The 9,915-nt window shown below is 33.8% G+C and overlaps 1 protein-coding gene across 1 annotated transcript; it reads left to right on the top strand.

Annotated features, from left to right (window-relative positions):
• Positions 1-306: 306 nt before the first annotated feature.
• Positions 307-9,555, top strand: LOC122518674 (sodium- and chloride-dependent GABA transporter 1-like). The gene is made up of 9 exons (XM_043637708.1): positions 307-740; positions 2,191-2,513; positions 5,923-6,223; positions 6,344-6,527; positions 6,618-6,885; positions 7,005-7,379; positions 7,485-7,787; positions 7,890-8,057; positions 8,406-9,555. Exons 2-9 carry the CDS (start codon positions 2,358-2,360, stop codon positions 8,493-8,495), a joined length of 1,845 nt encoding a protein of 614 aa, XP_043493643.1. The 5' UTR covers positions 307-740; positions 2,191-2,357; the 3' UTR covers positions 8,496-9,555.
• The last annotated feature ends 360 nt before the right edge of the window (positions 9,556-9,915 follow it).

Raw genomic sequence — 9,915 nt, 5'->3', positions numbered from 1 at the left:
CAAAGTTAAATTAATAAAAAAAAGATGCGTTCACGTAGAAAAGTGAAGGAACATTAACAAAACGTGAATTAATAAAAATATCTGAATACTTATTGAAAAAAATAAAAAAATTAAAAAATAAATACAATCGATAGAAGAAGTAAGGTGAAGGAAGTTGGACGTTAACGATAAGCCAAAGAAGATACCTTTATGGAGGTGGAAATAAATGCATGGAGGTGTAAGGGTGCGGGAGAAGGGATGAGAGAAAAGAAGGTGGGGAAGAGGGGAAAAAGGAAAAGGGGAATCTCTCCCGGTTTTCTATCTCGCTGGCCGATTCCAGTCGGTGAGCCGGCGTGTACGAAAGCTCCCCAGCATCATCCACGTAGTCATCATCCACATATAGAAGAAGAAGAGTCTTATCAGTTACTCTCTGACCGAACAACGTTAAACACCTTTCACAATCTCGGTAGTTCAACATAGAATTATATAAAATAACAACAACAACAACAAAAATAACATTATGTGAGAAACCATGGACCAACGATTTATCGATCTTCCTTAACGATCCATACTTGGATCTTTGAAGAAAAACAAACAACTATTAAAAATCAGTGTATCATTCACTCGTGTTCGATTGATTCTCTAAAAGTGAAGTGCTTGACTCTATGTGAAGATTTTCCTATCACTCCACAAATCGGATCATCAAAACGGATTCTACTGTTTATAACAATAATAACAACAAAAAGGGCTTGAAATCTTAGGTACGTGTAAGTTAAGAACAAAGAAACAAAAATCATCAAATTCTTTCAACACGATATTGTTATTGAATCTCATACGAATTATTATTTTATTCGTTGCATCTAAAGAAAAAAAAAAAAAACAAAGAATAACCTAGGAAGTATGACAAAAAAGGGAGAAAGGTGAACACATTGATTACGCACAAGATTATCGACATAAAGTTCATTCGTTGATATGAGATATACTTTTATAAGTTTGATCATAAATCTAAGAGATTTTTGATGATGGACGACGAAAAAAAGGGGTTGGGTTGTTATAGGGTGTTGGGTTAAGGGGGAAATTGTGTAAGGTAAGTCCAGATGACAAAGTAACGCATACCGATGCAACAACATCGGACACGCGGAACAGCACATCCTCGGCTAATTAGAATATAGCTGTTTTTTATGAGCGTGGAAGAGGAAGAGGGAGCCAATGGATGAATACGGGGGGAGGGGGAAAGCGGGGGGAGGGCCACCCATGATCGTGATATTTATTACACGGACCCCCTGCCGGACATTAGTATTTAACTCTGCTTTCTATACTAGCGAATGTTGTTTGATGAGGCCTTCACCCTTCTTCGTTCAGGTGGTTGGAACATATGCCATACCACCATCCATATAAGATAAACCCTTTTCTTAATATTACATTATCTCGAAGTTAACTAAAAAATAAGTCGATAATAATTCGCTCCCCCCTCTCATCACCCCACCCCCACCGCGCAATACATGAAATTCGTTGATAAAAAATAATTTCAATTAAAAAAAATCAGAATAAAAAAACCAAACGACACGTTTTGTTTCAATCGTTCGTTAAATCATCGTTCAATGGATCTTACATACTTAATGAAGATTACCAATAGACTTTGTAAACTTCCGTTTAATCACGTAAATCTCCCTAATCGAGTGAGACAGTCCAATGTCTTATTAAACGGCCGATAACGATTGAGGTACAATGCCAAGCGGTAGCGTAATTATCTAATAGAAGATAAGAAGTATCTACTGTTGTACCATTTTAGCTTTAAAATCCTATGGTTAATGTTTTGACCGTGAATGTTGGCAAGACTTTTTTTGTGCTTCTTTCTTTTTCCTTTCCTTTTCTTTTTCCTTTCCTTTCCTTTTTATTTTTCTTTTTTTTTCTTTTTTATTCCTTCTTTTCATATGCATTCACCATGCGACCTAGTTTCTTCTTACATGTAAGAACAATTAGAGTAACGTTTAACTATTCCGTTTTTCGTGAGGGGATCGATTTTTGGAAAATAATTGTTTCATCTTAGGATCTTTGTATTTGAACCGAGAAGAAAAAAATAGGTTCCTCTTTCCATTAGAAATCATTATTATAATTACAGGATTCAGGAAAACGTTTTTTTTTTCTTCCAAAAAAATATCGATTCAACTTCAATTATTATTCCAAATTGATTCATCATTGTTTATCTAGGTACGGTGGTTATGTACGAGTATCAGAATCCTGCGTAAGAACGCCGCTTTCCTCAGGAGTAAGGAGGGGGTGAAAAAGTGGGGATTCGAGACGAAATAGGATCGTTTCAGAATTATCAAAAACGAGGATTATTATTATTATTTAATCGTCCATTTGTTGTACGAAAAATGACGGAAACATCGAAGGAAACTGAAGTGCCTGACTCGGAGAATCCTGAAAATGCGAGCACGTCGTTGAATTTAGCTTGTGCTCCTGGTAATAATGAAAAACCACTTCCGGAACGTGGAACTTGGAGTACCAAATTGGATTTCATTCTTAGCGTGGTAAATAAATGATTAATAATAATAATAATAATAATAATAATAATAATAATAATAATAATAATAATAATAATAATAATAATAATAATTGATTATATTAATAAATGTTGTTTTATAAATTGTTTTAATATTTATTTTTATTTATTTATTTATTTATTCTTTACTCCGCCCCTTTCGGGTTTGGAGGGCTTCCCTTACAATCTCCCTTTTACAATATCTTACAATACTTTACCATTTAACTATAAACATAAATATATATATCATCTTAAATAAACTATATTACAAACATAACAACTTAATACTAACAAATTCAACTTAATAACTGACTTTATATAAAAACAAACAAAAATTATCTTAACACTCTTCTCTCAAACCCTCTCCGCTTCCATTCTCTTTCCTATCACTCGTTTTAATATTTCTGCCTCCTTCGCATCCTGACTTAGTATCTCTTCTATTCCAACCTCACTCCTCGTTACTTCACATGTCCCCAGTACGTGCATGTAATCTTCCTCTCCTTCATTGCACAATCTACACCTCTTCTCCTCCTCCCCTTTACCAAACTCTCTGCTTTTACATTCATTTCCACATCTGAATCTTGCTATTATTTTCCTATCCTTCGTTGACATATCCTTTTTCAAATACTTTGGTTCTTCCTCTGCTCTTATATACTTGTATATCGCATTATACCTTGAGTTATCTATCTTATCCATTCTCTCTTCCTTGAATTTCCTTTCCATGTTCAATAATATCTTTTCTCTTACCTCTTCTTTGAACTCCATACCTCTCATATATCTTGATTCCTTTACTCTCTCTCTTCTTATTATTCCGACCCTCATCTTTGACTCCTTCCCTATTTTCTCTCTTTCTCTGTCTCTATCCCTTTCTCTTATACATTCCTTCACCAATTTTATATCTGAATCCCTTATCTTCTCTTCGAATTTTAACGCTCTTCTTAATGCTTTAATTCTCATTTTTTCATATTTACATTCCTCCTCCACTATATAATTTGGCGTATTACTATCTAACCCTAAAGTCCATTTCATATATCTTCTTTGTACACTTTCCAACCTCTCATCTTCCTCTCATCCCCATATTTCAGCTCCAAATAACGCTACACTCTCCACTAACGCTGCAAACAATTTCTTTCTTCTTCTATAACTTTTTTTAAATATCCTTTCTCCCATACTCCACTCATTCTTCATCACAATTATTGCTTTCCTCTTCCTCTCCTCCATGTGCCTCTCATTCCTTCCATTCTTCTGAAATATGTATCCTAAATATCTTATTTCCTCCACTTCCTCTAATTCTCTATCACCCCACTTCCACATTCTATCCTTTCCTTTTCTTTTTTCAAATACCAGAATTTTTGTTTTTGCTTCACTTAATATCATCTTCTTACTTTCCAGATACTTTTTAAACCTTCTTAGCATACCTTTCAATTCTTCTTCTCTATCTGCTATCAATATAATATCGTCCGCATATGATACACTCCATACTTTCTCGTTCCCAACTCTACAACCTCCTTCTTGTCCTTTTCTCATCTCCTCTTCTAAGTCCGCCATATATACATTAAACAGAGTTGGACTTAACGGGCATCCTTGCCTTACCCCCTTTTCTGTCAAAAATTCCTCCGCTTCTTCCTCTCCTACTTTGATTATATTTATTGTTTCTCTATATATGTCCATAATCCTCCTACTTAACTTAATCCCCACCCCCATCTCCCTCAACCTCTCTTTTAATACTTCTCTGTCCACCCTGTCAAACGCCTTTTTAAGGTCAACAAAACATGCAAAAACTTTTCCTTTCGGTTTACTTAGCTTATCATCTACTATATGTTTAATTGTATATATCGCTTCTATTACTCCTCTCTTCTCTCTAAAACCAAACTGGCTCTCCGCTAATTTACCCTCTATCTTCTTCTTCAACATTTCATTCAATATACTAGCATATATTTTATATGCTGTGCAAGTTAATGTTACTCCTCTGTAATTCTTTATAATATCTTTATCTCCTTTTTTATAAATCATGCACATTGTCCCTCTTCTCCATTGCTCCGGTATTTCCCCCTTTTTTTCATATTTTCCTCAACAACTCCCACAGAGCTGTCTCCACCTCCTTTGGCATATATTTCCACACTTCATTCTCTAACTTATCCTCACCCGGTGCCTTTCCTAACTTAAGTTTATTGACCTGTCTCACAAATTCTTCCTTGTCCAATTCTTCTTGCTCCTCTATATGCTGCCCTACCTCTTCCCTCCTCCATTCCCTCTGTTCTCTTCCCCTTCTTTCCTTTCCTCCTAACTTTTCCATGAAATATTTTCTCCAATGTTCTATCTTGATCTTTTTGCTTATCTCTTCTTTCCGCTTCTTTCTGAACCTGTTAATATACCTCCATACCTCTCCTTCCCCTACTGCATTTTTTAACTTCTCCTCCTCTAAACTTTCAAACCTTTTCCTTTTTGTCTCACACCAATTCCTGTACTCTCTTTTTTTGCTTAAATAAAAACTCCTTTGTACTTCCTTTTTCCTCCATGACTTCAGAATTTTCTTTAATTCCCTCTTTTTCCCTTTCCATTCCTTATCATACCATTTTCTATCTCCCAACTTCCATGCCTTGACTCGCTTCTTCATTTTAGGTACTGCGCTTTCTATTACCTCCTTTATCTCTTCCCACCTTCCCTCTATCTCCTCTTCTTTTCCCAACCATCCTTTACACTTTTCATGATACTGCTCAATCACCTCCCTGGACCAAATTCTTCTTTCTATCTCCTTTTCTACCTTTTCTTCCTCTGCCTTTAATTTTACTTCTTCCTCTAAATATACTTCTAATGGCATATGATCTGCCTCCGTTCTATGCCCTATTCTCATTTCCTTTATCTGGTCAAAAGCCTCCTGATTCCCAATTGCATAATCTATCACCGATTCCCCTCTGCTTCCAATATATGTGAACTCTCCTTCTTCTCCTTTCTGCCCATTTACTATGCACCATCCTTCCTCTGCTATTTTCTTTACAAGTCTTCTTCCTTCCACATTTATTGTCTCATCTTTTGACTGTCTTAATTTAACTCTCTTATTTCCCTACCCGTTTCTTCTACCCATTCTCCCTCATTACCAGTTCTTGCATTCCAATCTCCCACTAACAAAACACATCCTTTTTCCTTTGACTTTACTTTTCCTTTTATAATTTCCATTGTCCTTACTATATCTTGGCTATACACCCCTACTATTTTCCAAATCTGCCCTCCCTGCCTTATCTCCTGCATAACTATATTCTCACTCCAAACCTCAAATTTTTTACCCATCACCCTTTTACTAATTCCTACTATTATTCCTCCTTTTGCTCTACCTTTACTATAATAAATTGTTTTAATAAATGTTACGTTAAGATTTTTCTTATATTATTTTTGTCAAGGTTGGACTGGCCATTGGACTCGGCAACGTATGGCGTTTTCCTTACCTCTGTTATAAAAATGGAGGAGGTGCCTTTTTGATCCCATATTTCTTAACATTGGTCCTAGCTGGTATACCAATGTTTTTCATGGAATTAGCTCTTGGTCAAATGTTAACAGTCGGTGGTTTGGGTGTCTTTAAAATAGCTCCACTCTTTAAAGGGATTGGTTATGCCGCTGCCGTTATGTCCTGTTGGATGAACGTTTATTACATTGTCATTCTTGCATGGGCGATATTTTATTTCTTTATGTCCATGCACAGTGGTAAGTTAAAACACGTTCAACTTTTGTATCCTTTTTTTTGTATTTATTATCATTGTCGACAAAGACAATGTACTATACTTCATTTTTCGTTCGTCTTTTTTGTTTTTTAATCTTTTTCAGAATTACCTTGGGGTAGTTGTAACAATTATTGGAATACCAAATATTGTGTTAATCCTTACGACAGAAGCTCGTTAATTTGTTGGAATCAAGTGTATAGGAATCACAGTAGTATTAAAATGTGTACCGTCAATCAATTGAATGTCACCGTCAACGAACTCACAGATCCTGTCAAAGAATTTTGGGAGTGAGTAGATCTGACCAAAAAGAAAAAAAAAGGAAAAGAATTACAAAAACAATAAATAATTTGTATTTATTTTATAATACATTTTTACAGACGTCGTGCATTACAAATCAGTGAAGGAGTTGAATACGTAGGTACCATACGTTGGGAATTAGCTGGTACTCTACTATTGGTATGGATTTTATGTTACTTTTGCATCTGGAAAGGTGTTAAATGGACTGGCAAAGTAGTTTACTTTACTTCGTTATTCCCTTACGTTCTACTTACGATTTTATTAATTCGCGGGATTACTTTGCCCGGTGCAATGGAGGGTATCAAATTTTACATCAGTCCGAATCTATCGAAATTAAGAGAATCCGAGGTAAGTAAAAGATTTGAATAATAAATTTTATTAATATATTAAATTCGACAGAATTAAATTTGTCTTGTTTTTTGTTTAAATAATCCAATCGATATAACAACAACAATAATTCAACGCAGGTATGGATAGACGCTGTCACGCAAATATTCTTTTCCTATGGACTCGGGCTTGGTACATTGGTTGCTCTTGGTAGTTACAACAAATTTACCAACAACGTTTACAAGGATGCCCTGATCGTTTGTTCTGTAAATTCATCTACCAGCATGTTTGCTGGGTTCGTTATTTTCTCGGTAGTCGGTTTCATGGCACACGAACAACAAAAACCTGTTGCCGAGGTTGCCGCTTCAGGACCAGGATTAGCTTTTCTAGCTTATCCTTCGGCAGTTCTTCAATTACCTGGTGCACCACTTTGGTCGTGTCTTTTCTTTTTCATGTTACTACTTATTGGTCTGGACTCGCAGTTTTGTACCATGGAAGGATTCATCACTGCAATGGTACACGCAAATTTGTTCTTACGATATATTGTTTATCTTTATTTTTTCTTTTTGTTTTTTTTTTTTTTTAAATAAACGTATAATATATTTGTACAATTTAATTAGGTGGACGAATGGCCACAATTGTTACGTCGACGTAAAGAAGTGTTCATCGCAATAGTTTGCGCGTTGTCTTACCTCATCGGACTTTCGTGTATCTCCCAAGGTGGGATGTATGTTTTTCAAATTCTCGACTCTTACGCAGTATCCGGATTCTGTTTACTCTTCCTAATCTTCTTCGAATGCATCTCGATAAGTTGGGCATTCGGGGTTAATAGATTTTACGACGCTTTGCGAGATATGATCGGTTATTATCCTTTAATGTGGTGGAAATTTTGTTGGACCTTTACAACTCCGATGATATGTGTCGTTAGTATTTAACTTTATATTTTCTTTTTTTTGAAACAAAATTCTTTGAATAATATTTCAATTAATTAAATTACATTACATTAATGTTTCTAATTACATTAGGGAGTCTTTGTTTTCAATTTGGTGCAATGGACACCGGTTAAGTACTTGGATTATGAATACCCCTGGTGGTCTCATGTATTGGGCTGGTTCACAGCATTATCGTCAATGCTTTGCATACCAGGATACATGTTATATGCATGGATGACAACACCTGGTGATAACAGTACCGTGAGTACAGAATTAAGATAGAATATCATAAACTAAATGTGAATGAATTATTTAACAGAAACGAGTATAGGTAACCTTCCTATAACATTTTAGATAGATTCCTACAAAATACCGTGTTGTGTGAAACCGTGTTATATGAGACCTAGAGTTTATTATTTTAAGCTAATTTTATTTTGTAAATATGTTAAGCAAAAATTGTTTTATCCACTACTGTGTATGTACAGTGTGTACAAATGTTTGTCGCAATTTATGAATCGTGTTATAGCATACCGTATAGTAGGAGGGCTACCTGTATGTACCATGTATATTATAAACGTGTTTTTTTCTATTTTTTGTTCTATTTTTCAGAAATATAAATTGTTAATCCGAATAGAAGACGACGTAGCATCTTTGCGAACGAAAATGGGCCAACCATCGGTCGAATTAACACCACTTTAAAAAAGTCTAGTCTCCGTATCGTATTTCTTTTTTTTTGTCCATCCAATTATTACCTGGGATCAACAGGATTAGATTATATTCTATCGAATTTAAGATACTATGAGAGGAGAAAGAACGCAGCACTGCCGTTCTCGTAGCTTCCCAAAAAAAAAAAATAACGTTTTGTTACACGTTAATGACATTTTCAATCGGCTTTAATTAATAATTAGCCGATCTCATAAATAACACGTCGATCATCTCTCTTCTATCGCGATAGAAAAATGATATTTCAATGATATTTAAATATTTATATTTATATTTAAATAGCTTTATTTGCTATTATTATTATTATTATTATTATTATTATTATTATTATTTTTGACACGGTGAAAACGGAGAAGAATTTAACTACGCTACTATTTCTATTTATTGTTGGCGTTAAAACTCTTGTAAAAAGTCATGTAAAGTGGTAAAGAAAAAAAAAAGAAAAAAAGAATAGGAACGTGTGTTGTTATATCTTGTGTAGGCATATGCCAAACAAATATATGCATACACGTATCTTTATATGCAATTTATTACACATGACACGTTGTTTTGTGTAAGTGTTACATTTAGTATGTTCTTTAAGTTCGGTAGCTTTAGAAAAATCAATCTACATATAGAATTATATTATATTTAACGTATTTAAATATGTAGGATTACGTAGATGTGTATGTTTAAAAAAAAGAAAAAAAAAAAGAAAAAGAAAGAAAAATAATAATAATAATATATGCCAAAAATTAGATTGAGTAGGATGCTTATATGAGATTAACGTAAAGAATGAGTAAAAAGAAAATATAAAAAAAAAAAAGAAAAAAGAAATATCACACGTCAAGACAAACGAGAGTTAATCTAATAATTTATTCGTTATTGTTAATAACAAACTAGTTCTTCCATTTCGAGTTTTAACACCAATCGTCAACGTGTTAATAAAATGAAAAAGAAACAAAAGAAAAAAGAATGAGATAGAAAAAGAAGAAAAATCACTTTTGAATCATTACTTTTGATTGTTGAATTATAAATAATACAAATAATGCATGTATATACTTATGTAATCTTTTAATCTTAGTCCTCTCTCTCCCGTCTCGCAAACATCTTACGCGAAGATAAAACACATCGTACACTTTCCAAGATAATCCTTGAAATTTAATAAACACAACGATGTATTATTAGTCTCAATATGTTCATAATTAAAGATATTATTTATATTATTATTATGAATAAATAATTAACATTTTTCAATGTTTATAATATACTACAGACTCACAGATATAATATAAGTCCATGAAAATTAATAAAATAAATACCTAATGACTTGGAAATATATCGATTAATGTACCAATCAATACATTAATTATACCTAAATAACTGTGAAAGACATTTAAACGCCACCCATGATTTA

Source organism: Polistes fuscatus, unplaced genomic scaffold (genome assembly GCF_010416935.1).
Source record: "Polistes fuscatus isolate 324 unplaced genomic scaffold, CU_Pfus_HIC Scaffold1, whole genome shotgun sequence".
NCBI lineage: Eukaryota > Metazoa > Arthropoda > Insecta > Hymenoptera > Vespidae > Polistes > Polistes fuscatus.
Note: the sequence above shows the minus strand (reverse complement) of the source record. Positions and strands in the feature narration are given on the sequence as shown.

What these genes read in the sequence shown, in the direction of transcription:
- LOC122518674 (XM_043637708.1), top strand. Translation starts at nt 2,358, where the DNA reads ATGACGGAAACATCGAAGGAAACTGAAGTGCCTGACTCGGAGAATCCT. An exon ending in CAACTCCGATGATATGTGTC is followed by an intron (nt 7,788 to 7,889) that starts GTTAGTATTTAA and finishes TAATTACATTAG; the next exon opens with GGAGTCTTTGTTTTCAATTT. An exon ending in CACCTGGTGATAACAGTACC is followed by an intron (nt 8,058 to 8,405) that starts GTGAGTACAGAA and finishes TCTATTTTTCAG; the next exon opens with AAATATAAATTGTTAATCCG.